Raw genomic sequence first — 16,794 nt, forward strand, 5'->3', positions numbered from 1 at the left:
CTCGAAGTCCCTTACTGCCCACCGTCCTTGAGATCTTGGGTCTTTACCCTGGCACTCCATTGAGGCTAGGTGCTCTTCACCTTCTTGGTTGGGCTCTCGATCTCTGCAGTCGCGCCAGGCGGTTTGGCATTTTCGTCTTCAGCGGTAACAGAGACCTTCTTAGCCCTGCCCCTCTTCTTTTCTGGGCTAGAAGTAGGAGTGCCATTGTGCTCAGTAGCATCGTTACCAGCTGCAGTATAGGCCTTCACTTTCTCTCTAAGGCGCTGGATACGATGCTGGACTGAGCTAACGGTGCATTCTAAGAGGAGAAACCGGGAGGGAAACGAGTTAGCAATGAACTGGTCGAGCTTGATTCTGGTCTTTTCGTCTAAATAAGGACGGGACTTACCGGGACCCATATACTGGGCTATAGCACTATAATTCAGTTTGGCGTTAGAAGTAGAAATCACCGCCAGGAGGAGCTGTAAGAGACAGCGCGGTTAGTCTTTGCTTTTCTCTGAGCGCTCAATGAGAGTGCGAGGGATATATACTGGGGGGGTGTGGCCTACTTTGACGTACCTTGGCATCGGCCTGGTCGTTCCACTGGATAGGCATTTTGGTGTTGATGTTTCACTTCAGACAGTTGGTCGTGTTGAAATGAGGATGTTAGGGACTTCCCGGCTAGACTTGAGAAGTGGATGGAATTTTCTAAGGATCGAGAGTGAAAGAGAAGTAGTAAGAGGTGCCGGATACTTGGGTTGAGGGCGAGGGAATCAGGACGAGGACAAAGGAGAAGAGGTGAAGGTTGGGCAGTTGTACCAGTGTGGCATCCAAGAGAGAGAGTCCCGAAAAGTGCTGGAAATAACACGGAAGGGGCGGTTATTAGCTCGAGTGCCAGGTTGCCATGGAATTCCATGAGTCGCCGAGCACCACATCTTCAAAGAAAGAAAGGAGAAAGAAGTCTCATTATACCAAGCTATGGGAGCGCAGCTGGTGGAATGGGGGCAAAATCTTCCATGCATGCTGAAATGTAGAACCGTTGTTAGTCCCCAATCGATATGCTGAAAAGGTATCATAATCAAGCAGCACTCCCTTCTCTATGTTGGTGTCGCCAAGCCGTCTACCAAGCAGAGAATTCGACGAACCGAGAAGTAGAGCACCCAGTAGCGACTTTACAGCCATCGCCGATGTATCATCGAATCGAACGTGGAAGGATGCACTGCATGGGAGAATTGTCGCGAGTACTTCCCAAACGCAAACAGATATTCTTCCAATCGCTCTGGACCCGTTGTCCCGAAGAGAATCTCCGCGTATCTTGGAATGAAGCTTTGTTATGATGGATCATTCGGTACTCATAGTCACCGCAAACTAGCAAGACTATGCCAGTTAGCCCGTATACCAGACTATCAATGGTTGCGGATTACGTGGGAGGAGTTGGATTACGTCTTGGAACCGCCTGGAACGGCCGTGGATAACCTACTCATAGTTAGCGAGAGTGATGAAGAGATCATATTAACGGTGTAGCCCATGGGGGAGCACTTTGTACGGAGCAGAAAGGACACATTTGTTTCGACGAGTACATATACAAGGAAGCCTTTCGGCGCCGGAAGTTGGCTGGAGGCGCATAGGGTAGGTTCGTCAATCAAGTATATATATTGGATAGATGTAAAACGTATATTCGTCAGTCGCGGCGCGAATTATTCTGCAGTGGCACACAGCTCTTGGAAAGACAGTGGCTCCTCTGTCCTCGTGGTGATTCTATACAATGGGTTTCTGCCCATATACGCCAACACTGGCGCAAACAAGATAATCAGCCAAAGAAACGGACCGTAATTCGATTTAACTCATGCGCGGTAGTGACTCACACATAGAAATAAGCATGCGTATTTTTGTCTCGTAGCCCACTGCGCATTTGGGCTAAGAAGACCTGCACTTCCGGATATGTCCACTAGAATTCGAGATTCTTCAGTTGTTGTCTCTATGTAATGGTCCCTATAACCAACAGCCAGAAATCAAGGGGCGTTGCAAGGTAGACTTACTCCCATTACCCTAGTCAGCAGAGCCATAGCCCATCCTTCAATGCTTCGCTCGCAATGGATCAGATTCCACATGCCTAATTTCTTCAGCTTCCCATCCTTGCTCCAGGGGCCAATGGGCAACTTGAACCGTCTCTCTGTCACATTTCCGAAGCCAGCCTCCTGCATGAATTCCTTGGCCCGCTCTGCAATTTGAAAGGTCTTGCCGAATTTCTCTCCGGCCTCGATGAAGGTTTTCGACCAAACTGCCAGGACATGATCGTCGGTCACTGAGCCGTCGTCTGAGCGGAATTGTATCGACATCTCCAATTGGTCAAACCACCCGCCTGGGCGCAGGGTCCTGGGGTGCATCAGCTCCGTGGATCGAGTCTCTGAGTAGAGCGGACTACTTGAGAGCATTGCGGTAGAAGGCTGGCCAGTCTGCCACCGCTCCGTACAGTGATCTAACGTGAACTAGATCAAAGTGGTTCTCAGGATAAACCCAGTTATCCGTCGCGTCATCAATTTCGAATCGTACGTTGGGAGGCACGAAGCTTGGCTGGATAGGCGACAGGTCTGTGCCAATGACCTCAGCACTGGGGCATTCATCCGCAAAATCACTAAGCGCTTCTTTAGTGTTTTCTTCCATACCAACGGGACACCCTTGCTCACATGGCCCAGATACCCGTTCCTGTTCCAACATCAAGCGCTCGCTGGACTGAATCAGCATTTCCGTTCAGTCGTCGATTGTATGTTCGGCCATCGTCCCACCTGAATATCTTTCTTTATCGGCGCAAGCACGAGCTTATCGTCGAGAAGTATTGTAAACATGTGGTGGCTAAAGACAAACGTCAATTCTAGTCAAGAGGGATATGCTAAACCAAACGTACGCGATATCAAGCTGTTCGTTCTGCTCCTCGTCATTTGGGCCCCTCATCAGCAATTAATATCAGCGCGGCATTCGGGAGCCTTCGAGGAAGGGATGAATACCAGTAGGCACCCTCTTTAAATGAATGGTACCGTCGTCCGTTCTCGTACCGATAAGAAGTGATCATCGAGGTGAGGGAAGTGGTGTCGGTCGCACTCAATCCAGCAGTATGCTGTCAGCACACAATTCGCAGCCAGAGGTTGTCGACAAGGGAGGCCACTACTTACAACTCCTCGCGATAATCGGAAGCTACGTCAGAATCCTAAAACAGGGAATGGTTAGGGTCCGACCATTGCCAAAATAAGGCGAAGAAATTAAACAAAAAGAGAGAACTGTACAATTTCAAGGTGGGTGTCATGTACATCGGTGGGCGCGTTTGGCGGACCCTGCGAAGCTGGAGCTGAATGATGTTCGGCCATTCCCAGACCACTTGCGCCGTTGCTGTTATACTTTGATTCCAAAAACGGAGAGGTCGACGATTAAATAGAAAATTACAGGCGAACTGCTTTCTCCGGGTTGTGAGTTCTTGGTGGCTCAATTGACATGGAAGCTTGTCAACCATTCCAAGTGAGACGGAAAGATGAGGGGACCGCCGATAAATACTACTCCTGGCAGGAGTACTGCTGCCCGCGGGCCGTCTGCTCGACTGCTCGGAATGGTGGAGAGCTGCAGGAAAAAAGAAATGCAGCTGACCGTGGCTAGCATCCTGTGAGTGGATTGTCGGTGGTTGATCATTTGAACCTTGGAAGCGTTGAGTCTTGGCCCGATTTCGAGATAAATGGATCCCGAGTAGCCAATTGTTTCGTTTTTCATGCATATTCAAGTGACATGTCATAAACTAACCATTCCAAGTTCGCAACTCACACAGAATTGTGGCGTTGGGATGGTCAAATCACACGGCCGGATTTTTCTTGGATTCCACCAACAGCCGGGCCGCGAACCTTCTTCGATACGATGTTCACACTGGCAGTTGTCACTTGATCGAAGGGAAGACTGAATTGCCGAAAGCCCTAGAGGACGCATCTAGAACGTTAGACTTGCATTGGCAGGTCGAAAACATCTCTCGATTATCATGGACAAGCAATAGTTAGATGTTAAAAACGAAAACCCGGAGCCGGAATCCCACCTGTAAATTTGTTGATAGATACACGATACGAAGAGGAACTCCATAGCCCATCTTGTACAGTTCAAAACACCTATTCCTCAAGAATGGAGAGTAGATGACGAAAACAAAGCAGCCGCCCAATACAGAATATAAGTCTAAATGTTGGAAATGGGAACGAGAAAAGGAAAAACAGCCGTGGGAATGGATCATTTACCATGCATGACTTCCCCCGCCTAGATCAACGTCGCGACCATTCCAGTCTTCGTCACCGCTCAATTCGTCGTCAAGGAAGTCTCCTTCGTTAAACTGCGTCTCCCTCGGGCGTTGGTTATCAATTCGGATTACAACTACGTCGCACATTCCTTGAGTGGCCGGCAGATCGTAATCGCTGCCAGCTTCACGTGTCCGAGCGCTCCTTGGCGATGGGGTATGGTCGTCTTCACTATCGGAATGCTTGCGATTGGCAATCCGCACGCTTTTGCGTTTCGGTGACTGGCCTTCATCCGGCACCCGACCCGCACTTGCCTCAGACGAGCCCAGGTCCTTTGGTTTCTTCTGAATGCTGCCGCGTGTTGGGTTTGGGGGTGTACTCTGCCGTAAGAAAACCTTTTCGAGTCTCCCAATCCATTTTTCACGGAAAGACGCGCGGTCACGCCATCCGGTTTTGAGAATTGCGCTGATCACCAGTCTTCGCAAATTCGCTAGTTCTGGAGCAGCCTCAATAAGAGAGGCGAAGAAGGCCTCGGCGGTTTTCTCATCCCATTTGCGTAGTTGAATCAGCTCCAGCCGTTGTAGAGTTGCAGGCCACGTGGGGATTTCTGACGGGGAAAGTAGCTCGTCAAAATGAGGTTCCACATCATGGAAGCTTGACCAGTCATGCATGGAGACATCCATCGTAAAATTCTCTAAATTCTGGCAGAATTCTTTGAGGCCCACAATGAAAGAGAGGCTCAAGTGGCGGTTGTGGCTGAGGCTCAATTCCCGCAGGGTTCGACCGTGAGACGAGAGAAAGAGGCTGAAATTGGTGGTCGTTACATCATCGCAGTTGTTAATAGTGAGAGACGTTAGATTCGACGGTAGCTTTGGGAGGAGGTGATCATTCAGGATAGAAGATTCTAGGAATTCTAGGCGGCGTAGGTGAGCCAGCTCCGCAAGACCCTTCGAGAGAACATCTTCTCTTTCATCCGCAACGCCAATAACCTCATCACCATCTGCATCTTCGGAGGAAACATGCAGTATCCTAAGTTCTTGGATGCTTTGAAAAGAAGACAGGCGATGGCATGCCAACATGAGAGGAAGCAGCCCTTGTGTTTCCATAAAACGGGCGTTCCAGTCCCAACGGTAAAGTCGCATTGAGCTCGCGCTTATCGAGGTAAACAAGGCCTCAGGGTAGACCCACTTCGACCGCGGCATTTGCCACGGAGGAAGTCCGACAACATAGTCGTCGTTATGATATAGACGTAATGTCTTCACCTGCGGTGTGTACTCAAGCAGCTTGGGCAAGTCAAAGTATCCTAATGTGGGCCCGCTTTTATATACCAAGATGGTTTCGACATCAACGTGTAGTTCTTGAATCTTGTTGACATAGTTGATGGAAAGCAGATCTTGGGGCTTTGCGAGGAGGCTCAGCAAGCCGTGGGATTTTGTGGCAGGCATCAGCGGGGGGGAGAGATAGAGCGCCGCCAGAGCAGGCTCATGAAAGCCGCGGCATAACAGGGCAACATCAACGAGCCAGTTTACCGATGGGTTTCGTTTGGCAGACCTTTCGTTCACAAGAGGATATGACGCGCGGAGGAATATGTCTAAGAGTATGTGGTAAGGAAGGGTTTGCCACGGCGGAATCACTCCCGAGCTAATCAAGAAAGGATTCCCCTCTTCTTCGACCTTCCTCCGCTTGTGGAGAGGACGCCCAAGTACGAACTGCCGTTTCGTCGGGGTTCGCTTTGTTCTTCGCGTCTGGGATCTCGTCTTCACCGTCCGAGAACGGCTGGGCCGCGTGGGCCGCGTGGGCGTCGACTGAGAGGCATAGGTGCGTTGTGGAGCCTGTGAAGGTAGCACGACGTCTGGATTGTCGCCCCGACCATTTTCTATATCATCATCTGAGGAGTCCTCGCGGTAGGATACGGGAATGCGATTCGAGTCCCGCGGCCGCAGAGAAACCGAGTGGCGTCTGAGTAGGTGGATGTCGGACCTAACGTCTTCATCTAGCGGCTCTTCAGGGCCGCTGTCTTCGTTATACGACTGAACGTGGGTGCGGCTCGACCGGACCGGTCGAGAACTCACGGTGGAGTGCGCCCGAGCGGAGCGAAGCGTGGAAGCCATCGAAGCAGAACTCTTGAACTACTGCGGAACAAAGGAGAGCTTAGGGGCAAATTGAACCATGTTCCGTTCGGATTGATGGGTGCTAGAGAAGAAGAAAACGGATCCAGACCAGATGCGACCCAGCATACATCGTCTCCTCGAATAACAGCAGCGGAGAGGAGGAGGGTGGCTGAGACTTTAGTAACAGAAGAAGTGAGGGAGAGGATGAATGACGACGTCGGATTGCCAAGATTCGAGTTTATCGATAAGGCAAAGCCATCTCCTGCATCGGCCTGGATCGGATTTAGTGAGTCAGGTGATGAAGTCTGGCCCCACGCAGGAAATTGTCAGGCAACAAGGCTCCAAGGCACTTTGGCTACACCACTAGTCCGAGACAGGAATAGACCCGAGCCCTCCAGCTGTCTCGAAATAGCAACACCCCAGCAGCCCCAACCAGTCGCTGCAGTCTTTCTGATCATCGCCGCTCTTTTAAGCGCCCGCCGTCTTCCAGCCACCCTCCTCACCGTTCCCCCCTCCCCATTTGCGATTCGGAAGGATGGCGCTCTGCTCTTCCCTCTCCTTCTATGATCATGTGTTCTATCATTTAGCTGCACCTGCGTGAGGGCTTCTCATTGTTTGTACATACCTCAACCTCATCGACCCATGCGCCCGGTCCAGGTCCCTGGCCCAGCTGCGTTTCCTGTGCGGGCAGCAGACACTGGCGCTATTTCTGTGATTCGCCTGCCCCGATTATTCAAGGCTCGGTTCTTCGCGGGTATCCATGGGCCTCCGAATCATTCTATGATACCAATATACATATTTCGCATCTTCGAAGTCAAGGTGTCGTACGCCTTCTCATTTTCTCTTCACAATGCAAAGCACATTCCCAAGCATGGCCAACCAACCGGATCACGGCGAGCTTGGTGGTCCTCCCATCGTCATCCAACAGTTTGCACGATATCCCCGTTCGATAGAGGCTGGGCTGCAGAGTGCCTCATCCATGGGCAGTGCCCGTTCGCATGTAGCCCACTCCAAATCTCCCCCGCTGCATCGCAAAGCCACTCCCCGCAGCCTGCAATCCTCGCCTACTGTCCCGCGGCCGGCTGTTCCTCCTGCGCGCTCAGGTCCGTCAATGTCTCCCCCTGTGTTTGATTCCCGACAAAGGCAAACGCGCGACTCGATAGACCGAGCTGAAAGTCGATCGCTACCATCTCGCTCTATTACGGATGAGAACATCGATGATGCCTACATCATGTTTATCTTCTATTGCAATCCCAATGTTCCCTCGTCCGCTGATTCGACTGAACTGCGCAAAACGTTTCGATGTCCTCCTCGCAGCGATGGCAAGAGTTTCAGCATCTTCACACTGTGGGAGTTGATCAAGAAGCTCGATAACAAGGAACTAAAAACGTGGATACAATTGGCTATTGAATTAGGTGTCGAACCGCCCGACATGGAGAAGAAGCAGAGCACCCAGAAGGTGCAGCAATACGCCGTTCGACTTAAGGTATACATCTTCTTAATCTCGATGCTCCAAGATGACTCTGTCGGCTAATCAGGCCTACTCGAATAGCGTTGGATGCGGGCGATGCACGTGGACGCATTCTTTGAATATTGTCTGGGCCATCCGCATCCTTATTACACGCAACTCCCTGCAATGAACGCTGTAGTCAGCGATAGCCGCGATGGAGTGCCATTAGACGAGGACCTTGCATTACGAGCCCTTGTTCCCCAATGGAAGCCAAAACGCGGACGAAAGAGGGCAGAGGAGAAAGATAATTATCACGACAGGGCAGTAAAAAGGCCACAACTCGATACTGCCGTGGGTGTTTTTCAGGCAGGACCGTTTCCTGCCAACTCCGCAACATTTCCGCAGAGCGCCATTCCATTTAGCGCATTTCCGGACGACATGGAGTCGAACGATCCGTGGATTACAGCTTCCTCATTCCCGACAGACCCCGCTTCGGACGGTCCCAGTGCGCAACAAGGCCAAGATCTTCGCTGGAAAAGTATTGATCGTGAAGTATCTCCTGCAGGCTACCCCCATTCGGCCATAATTCCAAGAGGACACAATTCGGCGGATGCCTTCCTCCCATCCGCCGAGCCTCGTTCTGCGGTGACTCCATCTTCCGGGGAGAAGTCGCGCTCCAGACGCCGCCATGGCCCCGCTGTCTCTTCCGCCTGGCCGAACAGCGCTACTTCCTCCACCGGAAAGATGCGCGGCAGGCCTCCCAATAGGGGCATGGTGTCGGGGCCTTTCTCATCATTTCCGGTGAACCCTAACCGTTCAGACCCATCCCATATTCACGCCACTGGAATCAGACCGTCACCCACGATTGTTCTCGAGCAAGATCCTGCCGGCTCTCAGTACCACCAATCCCCTACCCCTGTTAGTGCAAGTGGGAAACCGAATAAGCTCCAGCTGCAAGTTCCGCACCACCCAGGCGCCCCCGTGCGCCTCGCAACACCCCCTACATTACTGGTGAACGGGGTGAGCGATCCCTCGGTCTCTGCGAAGTTTGAAAGCAACCAACGGAACGGAGGAACAGAGGCCCATGTTGAAGTATCTGGTGGGACGGCCGTCAACCCGTCCTCGAATGGCGATCGTGGTATTATCGCGAACACGCTCGTCACACCTGATGATGTGGTCCGCATATTGTCAAGCGAGCTGCGCCGAACAAAGCTCACCGGCCGGGAGAACCCCTTAGCTGCAGCAGAGGCGAATGCTTTGGCGTCTATCGTTGTGAACAATTTGAACACGTTATACTCCAAGTTGCCTTTCGGTACCGCCGCCCTCGCGTCAGCTCTACACCTCGGGCTCGGCCCGTATTTCGGGTATTCAGGAGTCACGGACAGTACTTTCACGGTGCATTTTCAAACGAGATCTTCAGCGACCGGCAACTCCGCAAAGCCTGTTTTCAAAATTTCCCTCCAATATAGATTCGGCTCATGCTTCTCAATGAACGTCTCATTTGACGAGCTAGCCATCGACAACGTCTCGGTAGCCACCGGCAAATCTGACAACATCCCAGGACAGGCCGACGATTTGGCTAATACTGTTGTTGAGCTAGACAGCCTAACCGATGCCGAGTTCGAACTTGATACCACGGATAGCAACGATCCCGAATTGGCTTGGAAGCAGCGGTACATGAAGCTTCGTGCGCAGATGCAGAGGAGGGAGCGGTCTCTATCCCAGTACAAACGTAAAATACTTGAATCTGTCATGGCAGACATATAACGTCAACCATTCTTGGGGACTCAATATCCCACAGAAATTCTACGGTATATCTGTATATTGCTGTGATATGTTGGTCATGGTTTCTGGAGTTTACAAATACCCCTGTGCCTTTCCTGTTATCTTGTTAGGACCTCGAGCTATGACTTTTTTCTGCTTCTAGATTTTTTTTTGTTTTACAGATACCCAGCGAGCATTGTTACGACCACAGCTACGACCAATATATAATTCAAGCGTCGAAATTCTTCCCATAATGTCTAGCGGCCACCTCAGTGCCTGGTTGTAGATGCTGCAGATCTCTCGTTTCGGGCAGGAAACAGAAACATCAACTCGAGCCCAGCCCCAATGATAACAATCCCGTTTGTCCTCAGCAAAAGATGTAACGAAGCCGACATTCGCTAGCTAGCGTCCACCACTATCGCCACCGTCCTTCATGTTGCCCGACGGATCGATCTCGCCCAATCTCGCCCAATCCCGCCAAGATCTTTTCCCTGACTAGCTCTATATACTGATAGGGTCACAGCGGCCCATCAACCCTAGTAGGCTTCCTCTTCCTCTTCCTCGTCCCCGCTCTTCGCGTCCTCGTAAATCTCATCAAGATCCTCCCCTTCAGAATCTTCCTCTTCATTCTTAACCTTGCCGTCTGCGTCCGAGGCCACCCCGGATTCATCCTCATCGCCGTCTTCTATTTCTTCTTCCTTAATCACCTTCGCCGAGGCCCTCGCAGCCTTCCTAGCGGCAACCCTAGCCCTCTTCTTTGGAGGCTGGGCGTCATCGCCATTTACCTTTGCCTTTCCCCTGGTCTTGGGCACCACGGTTCCAGCCGCAGTAGTCGTGGCAGCAACCTTACGCTTTCTGCCTTTTTTGGCGGGAGCCGTGGGGGCTTCGGTTTCCTCTGCCTGTTCGTTGGCTACTGGTCCAGCGTTAGAAGTGCTGGGGTCCGCTCCAGTGCTCCTTTTATGGGCTGCCATTAGGCGGGAGAAGCGCTTTGCTCTGTTTAGGGATGTTAGTTGAGTATCACGATACTCTATACTACGTAGCAACGTCTAGTAAACGGGGCGATAATAGGGACCCGCAAAGCGTGTAGCTTGAAAAACAAATGAAGGGATGGTGTAGAGGGTATACATACGCGGCAGGGCCAGTGACGATGTTGCAGTCCTTTGCAACGGCGGCGAAGTCGATCTGGCGGGTCCATGTTAGCTTGGTTTACACTCTTGATAAGCTCCGTATCGACTGAGTCTCTACACGGGTGGCAATAAGGAATCCAGTGAAGGGTTGACGATTGCTTACTTTGCCATTTGTAGAGTGTTGGATACAGCTCAAGAGAAGGGTGATATGCTCTTCGTTGGAGACGGTTGACATGGTGACGGATAGATTGGAGGTGACAGTGAGGGTTTCGAATAGCTCTCAGCGAGATATTTGGCGGTTAATTCGAAGTAAAGCTCGAAGAGAGTGTGGTCGATTTCCAGTTGAGGGGTGTAAAGAGGTGGAAGGAGAGAGGGAGATGGCGTCGAGAGGTTTGAATGAGGGAGGGGGAAATAGTGAGCAGAGTTCTTGAGGAGAATGAGAAAATAGAACACAAGTCCTGTCACTGAGACTGAGGGAAGGGAATAATGTTTTGTGTGTGTTCGTTCCTTGTTCTGCAGGCTGTTGTTGTGTGAGAGGTCTTGGTTTGGGTGTCAGACGTTTTAGTTTCTGGGTTTGGAAAGGCGAAACTTCTTGAGATGGATGTTTTTTGATAATAGGTATTCATGTGTCGAAGCTGTGTAACTGTCTCTAAACTGGAAACTTTAGAGATATATGTTGAATTTTTACTGGCAACGCTCTTAATTGTTCAGAAGGGGAGGAGTTAGGGCGTAGTTTGATAGTCGCTCTAGGCGTATGGGTATCGGGTGGTATGAGAAGTCCTAAGACACCACACAAGATTCTCATGAAATTCCCGTAGCATATCAAAGTTTACCTGAATACCACAGTCTTTGAATGAGTAAAGGGCTGTGCAGTGTATGGCATTGAAAACCGATCACCATGTCTCCCTCCGTATCGAACTATCCCGAAAGCGCGTACCATCGCCCTGAAAATCAATGCTAACCCGACTCGACGCGCATAAAATACCACTCCTCAAGGATTCAACTGAACGCGAGGACGCATTCAGCGAGACTGCGTGCCTTGAAAGTCAGCGCTGGCGGAACGCACCAACGGGGTAAGAACTCACTTTCAAGGTCACCATCAGGGGTACGCAGCAGTAGTCTCCTCCTTCTTGCATCTCACTATCGAGTATTAGCGTTTATCGACATTTATCGAAGCCTCACCACGACCATGGGAGGACCGGTTAGCTAGGCTCACCTTCAACTGCAATGTTACCAGGCTCGGAGCCAGCTTCATTTTTCTCCTCGGTTTTAACGACATGTTTAGTAGCTGAAGTTGGAGTATCAGACACTGGCTTTGCGTCCTTGGGTCCAACAGTTTTCTTGGGGGGTCTGCCACGGGGACGTTTAGTCGGGGTAGCGTCTGCGGGCTGAGAAGTAGACTTCGCTTTTGCCTTCGTCGGAGAACCGGTCTTGCACTCCAGACGGGTGAACCCGTAGCGCTTGCGGAGCTCACGAAAGCGATTTCCAACAGAGTTGACGTTGGAGTAACCTAATGCTTCACCAACTGCTCCAAGATCGACCTAGATATTGTAGACTTGTGAACTGCTGCCTGGCTTTGGATATAGAGCTTGGAAAAGGGCCGTCTCTCACCTTTCCGTCGCCATCAATATTCCGGAGACATTCAAACCCAAAACGGATATCCTGGGGAGGAATCTCGTTGTCCTGGTTATTGCTATTGGAAGTCATTTTTCTTGGATTCGAGGTAAAAAGGTGTGATGATGTTTGCGAATGATGGTGGAGAATGATGAGGAGCTTGAGAGAATGAAGAGAGGAAAGAAAGTGTGGGTGTTGACTGAGAAGTAGTTGGGAAAAGAGATTGGAAGTCTCTGCAAGAAGGTAAGAGAGGAGGAAGGAGAGAAAGCAAGATAACACAAGCCTGTAGTAAAAGAGCAAGAAATTGTGTAAGGAGATTTGAGAGTCTCTTCAGGCTTGACCCAAGACCAGTGGAGCAGATTGTTACAGCAACAAAGAGGTCATTTCAGAGAGGAGAATATGAATTGCCTCAGTCACCCTGCCTGAGTGTAAAGTGAGAGAACATCAAGATCCATTTGAGTAAACAAAGATCAGGAGTTGGACTTCTCGCATGACTCGATTCCAACCCAGTGCCCATGACATTTCCCCCGCCAAAATAACCCATAATCTATAAACAATTCCAGGCAAAGGCACCCCCAAAAAGCGGATCTACCTTTACGCCCAACGGACGCACCGTCCCATAACCCTTCCAAAAACCGTTACTATTCCAAGCTTCATCCCTATTCACCGCGCATAGTTGAGTCCTCTGGCGCCGCTTCTTCCTTCACGGGATTTGTCTCCGCCTTCTGTTTCCCAAATAGTTCCTCTGGCTCAACTTTGACAGGTGTCCATGAAACAGGCGAGAAGCGGCCCTGGTCAATGCCCATCGAGACGGGTGGGCGAATAGGTGTCGGCGAGTACATCGTCAACTCAGGTCCCAAAGTCATTTGGCGATACGAAACTGGAGCTGAAACTGGGGAATGACGAGATTGCGAGGCTGGCGTGACATGGGACGTAATTTGGGGAATATTAACTAGACTTGGCACTTGTTGAGGATACTGTTCGGTCTTGATATACGGGCCTGACTCGTAGGGACCGTGGGTGAACGGCTCTGATTTTACCGTCTCCAGAGGCGGTGGAGACACCTCTTTCTGGAAGCATGCTTTGCTGGAGCTCGGGGCTGTCTTGGTCGATTTGTTCGCTGCTCTCTTGCGAGGCGTGGCCGTTGTGCCCTCCATCTGGTTTTTGAAGCGGTGGTAGCGCATTCGGGCGGCGTGGCCATTGGAGATTTCGAGCTGGGATGCGACGAGAGTCCAGTCGATCTGATTTATGGTCAGACGGAGGAAATTTGGTATTAGTAGTGGAATACTCACGCCTTTAAGGTCGAGCTGCTTGAGGATGGTGTACAGGAACTTGGCTGTTGGGCTGTCCGTTGGCATCGTCTTGCTGCGCCTGACAACGGACGGAGTGGGAGTAGAGTCCTTGCTAGATGACATTGCGGTTGTGGAATCCTTCAGAGGAGGCATTTGTAGAAGAGAGCTAAGTAGTCAAGCGTATTGATGGACAGACGCACTTCAGGCTAAGATTTCATAGGATTGAAAAGTCCTACACCTAAGTGCACACCTCCTTAAGTATGCCATCTTGCAGGGTCATGGCCGCCAATAAAGGTGGTGAGTCAACGGGAGCAGAGGATTACTTTTAAACAAAGAGTGGTAGGCAAAAATCCATAGCTCTGAATCTTAAGAGAGGGCTGAGATTTCTCATGATGTTGGTGGCGGTCTGGCTGGAAGTTTGCCTGCCTTGTCTTGGATATCAACAGCTCAAAGACTTTGGGAGATTTTGACCCACACACTCTATTATCTTCTGCAATGAGACTACTTTCTGTTAGTCAGGAGCTGAGCTACAACCGAATAATAATTCTTTCTGGAACTCAAAGTGGCAGCGCATGGAGAACAGAGAAAATCACGTGGGTATCCTTACCCTCATCAGCCAAAGAGAGGAGGAAGAACCAAAATTCCAGTAACAGTATCCTGCACCAGGAAGTTCTAGTTTGAGACCTGGCATTAATTACCAGAGGCCGCAATTTTGTTTTCAGGAGACACCCCCATGCAAATACTCCTCAACACTATGATTTGGAAAAATTGTTGAGGAACACTGTCATAAATCCAAGCAGCAGAATTTTAACACTTCAGGCTTTGGAGACGTGCAGTAGTATCTTCTAGACCAACTGGCCTTGATCAACGACAGCGCATGCAGGCTGAGTTGATTCCTTGGGAATGTCTCACTGTGGAGTCTTATTGCAGGAATTCTGGAGGAAACTGAGACCGTCTCCCCAAGCTCGTTCACCGCTGAAAAGCCGCTCTTCGGTCAGCAGTCTCGGAGACCATTTGTATCAGCTGGGAGTTGGGCGACAGGGTTACTTTCATAAACCCTGGACAAGGCCACCGAAAGCATACGCGCGCTGCTCCTCAGGGGCTGGAACACAAGCAGTTTCCGACGGCAGATACAACCTTGAGGGTTTTTCTTCTCTATCTCCCACCCATGTTAAATGAGCCAATTTCTTTTACGCGCGCCGGTGCGCGTTTCGTCGCTCCGCAGAGTGCGTCGACTTGGGGACATGAGATGTGGCATTACTCCCAGAATCATCCTTCCCGAATACATCTTTTTCAGCATCCTCCGAACCTTCCCGGACCCATACCTTCCTCTCGCAGATACGGTCCCTCTTCCACGGCTTACAATGGCTAAACTGCGCGAAAATGCAGCAGCCGCTCCAGTCCAGCAGCAACAGCCAGCGGCCCCGAAATCTCGACGCCCTGCAGTTAAATGGGATCATCGGAAGGATAAATACTTGCTGCTTGCAATCTTTGCACAGTCGAATATCAGCAGTCCTGATTACAAGCAGCTCTCAGAGCTGATGGGGAGTAAGATATATTCTGCTGACGCGTTGAAGTATTGTCCTTGTACCATTACTGCAGATCATCGCTTGCTGCGAGAACGAACATCCTGATGTGCGTGCTAACAGGTCTCTTCGGTCAACTAGGAGACGTTTCATCGACCTGAAGCACATGGCTGCTGAAGTCATGGAAGACCGCCAGTATCATAACGCAGAGATAAATGCATACGAGAACGGCATCGATGACCTCGACGTCGTTCGCACAAACGAGCCCAGTGCGCAGGTCCTAGAGCCGCGCCCCGACAGGCCCCCATTCGTTCTCCTTCCACACATTGTTCAAGCCAAATCTGTGTTCAGCCAACTCTTTCAGATTCCAATACTCCTATTTCCCAGCTTCAACACGCAAGGCCGAGACGTTCCCCCAATATTCAACACATTGCTGCCTCCTCCAAGGTTAACAGCCATCCAGCCTCTCAGCCTTCTGAAAGAAACAAACGAAGAAAGGGCCGTAAAGGCTGCGGCGCCTCAGTCCACGTACGAAAAACCCAGTACGGGGGAGTGGCAGAATGTGCCTCTGTCCGCCAGACCCAGACGGCATCAGAAGGTTTTGAACGCGTGCACCGTGGTGGTCACCGTGTCCATGCTAGAGAGCAGAACAATGTCATTTTCCCGAATGGACCGACTGGGATTACAAGTTACGAATGTTCCTGTTAACCATGGAGTTCCTTATTGTTGAATCACGCCTAGCTCTATGATTTTTTTTTCTATCCTTGTACGATTACTTCATATCAATGCCCTAAACCCGATACCATCCTCAGTTTAGAGTCCATGTACCACATTCTGATGAAAACAAACCCCCAAATATCTGGATCTGCAGAATACAGAGCTGAAATTGTCTACTATACTTTCTAACAAGTGAATTCCAGTTCCTTCTCAAAGACAGGCGGTCTCTCCCTTATTACCGCAACGTCCTGTATCTTGAAAAAGAATTGTGCAATCCCTCGTAAGACCAACAAATGCATTTACCACAGCAATTCTCGGCATTGCAAGGCCAATAATAAGATATCCCCCCGCGACAAGCTCTGCCACTATCCAACTCCCTTCTTACAACTCCCTGCGTGCTCCATACTCTAATACCTAATCTGCTGCTCCAGAAGGTCCTCGCTTTTGACATGGCGCCGAAAAAAGCTACGAAGAAAACCAGTACCGCCAAAAACAAAAACAAAGCCGACGACCCCAAAAAGGTACCCAAATCTAACAGGCTGACCCAAGCGCTTCAAAAAGCAATCCGGGAATTCTGGGAGCGAAGGCGCGTGCATAAGAAAGCTAAACCGAAGAGTGCTGGAACCACGAAACCCCTGTGGAACACCCGCCGGTGGCTGTTGCTGTTCATGCATGTCGCCAAGTATGTGGATATCCACTTGTCTGAAGATGAATGGCGCGATATAGGCGATCAAATGGGGAGGTCGTGGAATAGCGTTCGGTAAGCTATCCCAGCCTCACTTTCCGGGAGACATAGATGCGCCTCCGCGTGTATATGGGGGACTCAGATACTCGGATCGATATTGCTGTTGGGTCATCATGCTAACTTGACCAAAGCCAGCAGTACGGCGATCTCATGGGAGCGTTATTCCCGGCCCATAAACGGCGTTTCAAGAATGTCTGCCCTATTCCCACT

The 16,794-nt window shown here is 50.6% G+C and overlaps 8 protein-coding genes across 8 annotated transcripts; 2 read left to right on the forward strand and 6 right to left on the reverse strand.

Moving 5' to 3' along the window:
- Positions 1–3: 3 nt before the first annotated feature.
- On the reverse strand, positions 4–673 carry BJX67DRAFT_35367 (uncharacterized protein). Its single transcript, XM_071029136.1, has 2 exons — positions 559–673; positions 4–461 (listed from the first exon to the last, which is right to left on the reverse strand). Exons 1-2 carry the CDS (start codon positions 592–594, stop codon positions 66–68), a joined length of 432 nt encoding a protein of 143 aa, XP_070887702.1. The 5' UTR covers positions 595–673; the 3' UTR covers positions 4–65.
- Positions 674–1,333: 660 nt separating this feature from the next.
- On the reverse strand, positions 1,334–3,656 carry BJX67DRAFT_349058 (class I SAM-dependent methyltransferase). The gene is made up of 11 exons (XM_071028711.1): positions 3,261–3,656; positions 3,150–3,184; positions 2,985–3,077; positions 2,885–2,926; positions 2,766–2,832; positions 2,667–2,707; positions 2,405–2,614; positions 2,019–2,355; positions 1,845–1,927; positions 1,519–1,771; positions 1,334–1,455 (listed from the first exon to the last, which is right to left on the reverse strand). The coding sequence occupies exons 1-10, from the start codon at positions 3,339–3,341 to the stop codon at positions 1,738–1,740; spliced, it is 1,023 nt and encodes a 340-aa protein (XP_070887703.1). The 5' UTR covers positions 3,342–3,656; the 3' UTR covers positions 1,334–1,455; positions 1,519–1,737.
- A 310-nt stretch (positions 3,657–3,966) lies between these two features.
- On the reverse strand, positions 3,967–6,560 carry BJX67DRAFT_349063 (uncharacterized protein). Its single transcript, XM_071028712.1, has one exon. The coding sequence runs from the start codon at positions 6,347–6,349 to the stop codon at positions 4,238–4,240; it is 2,112 nt and encodes a 703-aa protein (XP_070887704.1). The 5' UTR covers positions 6,350–6,560; the 3' UTR covers positions 3,967–4,237.
- Positions 6,561–6,868: 308 nt separating this feature from the next.
- On the forward strand, positions 6,869–9,817 carry abp2 (putative ARS binding protein Abp2). Its single transcript, XM_071028713.1, has 2 exons — positions 6,869–7,835; positions 7,902–9,817. The coding sequence occupies exons 1-2, from the start codon at positions 7,200–7,202 to the stop codon at positions 9,564–9,566; spliced, it is 2,301 nt and encodes a 766-aa protein (XP_070887705.1). The 5' UTR covers positions 6,869–7,199; the 3' UTR covers positions 9,567–9,817.
- A 282-nt stretch (positions 9,818–10,099) lies between these two features.
- On the reverse strand, positions 10,100–10,925 carry BJX67DRAFT_379678 (uncharacterized protein; the record flags this gene model as incomplete). The annotated part of the gene is made up of 3 exons (XM_071032632.1): positions 10,100–10,556; positions 10,693–10,745; positions 10,854–10,925. The coding sequence occupies 3 exons, from the start codon at positions 10,923–10,925 to the stop codon at positions 10,100–10,102; spliced, it is 582 nt and encodes a 193-aa protein (XP_070887706.1).
- An 864-nt stretch (positions 10,926–11,789) lies between these two features.
- Positions 11,790–12,397, reverse strand: BJX67DRAFT_379679 (uncharacterized protein; the record flags this gene model as incomplete). Its single annotated transcript, XM_071032633.1, has 3 exons — positions 11,790–11,830; positions 11,907–12,231; positions 12,302–12,397. The coding sequence occupies 3 exons, from the start codon at positions 12,395–12,397 to the stop codon at positions 11,790–11,792; spliced, it is 462 nt and encodes a 153-aa protein (XP_070887707.1).
- A 566-nt stretch (positions 12,398–12,963) lies between these two features.
- On the reverse strand, positions 12,964–13,719 carry BJX67DRAFT_379680 (uncharacterized protein; the record flags this gene model as incomplete). The annotated part of the gene is made up of 2 exons (XM_071032634.1): positions 12,964–13,545; positions 13,597–13,719. The coding sequence occupies 2 exons, from the start codon at positions 13,717–13,719 to the stop codon at positions 12,964–12,966; spliced, it is 705 nt and encodes a 234-aa protein (XP_070887708.1).
- An 877-nt stretch (positions 13,720–14,596) lies between these two features.
- On the forward strand, positions 14,597–16,029 carry BJX67DRAFT_349071 (uncharacterized protein). Its single transcript, XM_071028714.1, has 2 exons — positions 14,597–15,172; positions 15,264–16,029. Exons 1-2 carry the CDS (start codon positions 14,772–14,774, stop codon positions 15,850–15,852), a joined length of 990 nt encoding a protein of 329 aa, XP_070887709.1. The 5' UTR covers positions 14,597–14,771; the 3' UTR covers positions 15,853–16,029.
- Positions 16,030–16,794: the final 765 nt, after the last annotated feature.

The sequence above is a fragment of the Aspergillus lucknowensis genome (genome assembly GCF_044049455.1).
Source record: "Aspergillus lucknowensis strain CBS 449.75 chromosome Unknown BJX67scaffold_12, whole genome shotgun sequence".
NCBI lineage: Eukaryota > Fungi > Ascomycota > Eurotiomycetes > Eurotiales > Aspergillaceae > Aspergillus > Aspergillus lucknowensis.

What these genes read in the sequence shown, in the direction of transcription:
- BJX67DRAFT_35367 (XM_071029136.1), bottom strand. Translation starts at nt 594, where the DNA reads ATGCCTATCCAGTGGAACGACCAGGCCGATGCCAAG. An exon ending in ACGACCAGGCCGATGCCAAG is followed by an intron (nt 462 to 558) that starts GTACGTCAAAGT and finishes TGTCTCTTACAG; the next exon opens with CTCCTCCTGGCGGTGATTTC.
- BJX67DRAFT_349058 (XM_071028711.1), bottom strand. Translation starts at nt 3,341, where the DNA reads ATGGCCGAACATCATTCAGCTCCAGCTTCGCAGGGTCCGCCAAACGCG. An exon ending in ATGACACCCACCTTGAAATT is followed by an intron (nt 3,185 to 3,260) that starts GTACAGTTCTCT and finishes TCCCTGTTTTAG; the next exon opens with GATTCTGACGTAGCTTCCGA. An exon ending in GGAACGGGTATCTGGGCCAT is followed by an intron (nt 2,615 to 2,666) that starts GTGAGCAAGGGT and finishes AGAAGCGCTTAG; the next exon opens with TGATTTTGCGGATGAATGCC.
- BJX67DRAFT_349063 (XM_071028712.1), bottom strand. Translation starts at nt 6,349, where the DNA reads ATGGCTTCCACGCTTCGCTCCGCTCGGGCGCACTCCACCGTGAGTTCT.
- abp2 (XM_071028713.1), top strand. Translation starts at nt 7,200, where the DNA reads ATGCAAAGCACATTCCCAAGCATGGCCAACCAACCGGATCACGGCGAG. An exon ending in AATACGCCGTTCGACTTAAG is followed by an intron (nt 7,836 to 7,901) that starts GTATACATCTTC and finishes CTACTCGAATAG; the next exon opens with CGTTGGATGCGGGCGATGCA.
- BJX67DRAFT_349071 (XM_071028714.1), top strand. Translation starts at nt 14,772, where the DNA reads ATGAGCCAATTTCTTTTACGCGCGCCGGTGCGCGTTTCGTCGCTCCGC. An exon ending in TATTCTGCTGACGCGTTGAA is followed by an intron (nt 15,173 to 15,263) that starts GTATTGTCCTTG and finishes TCGGTCAACTAG; the next exon opens with GAGACGTTTCATCGACCTGA.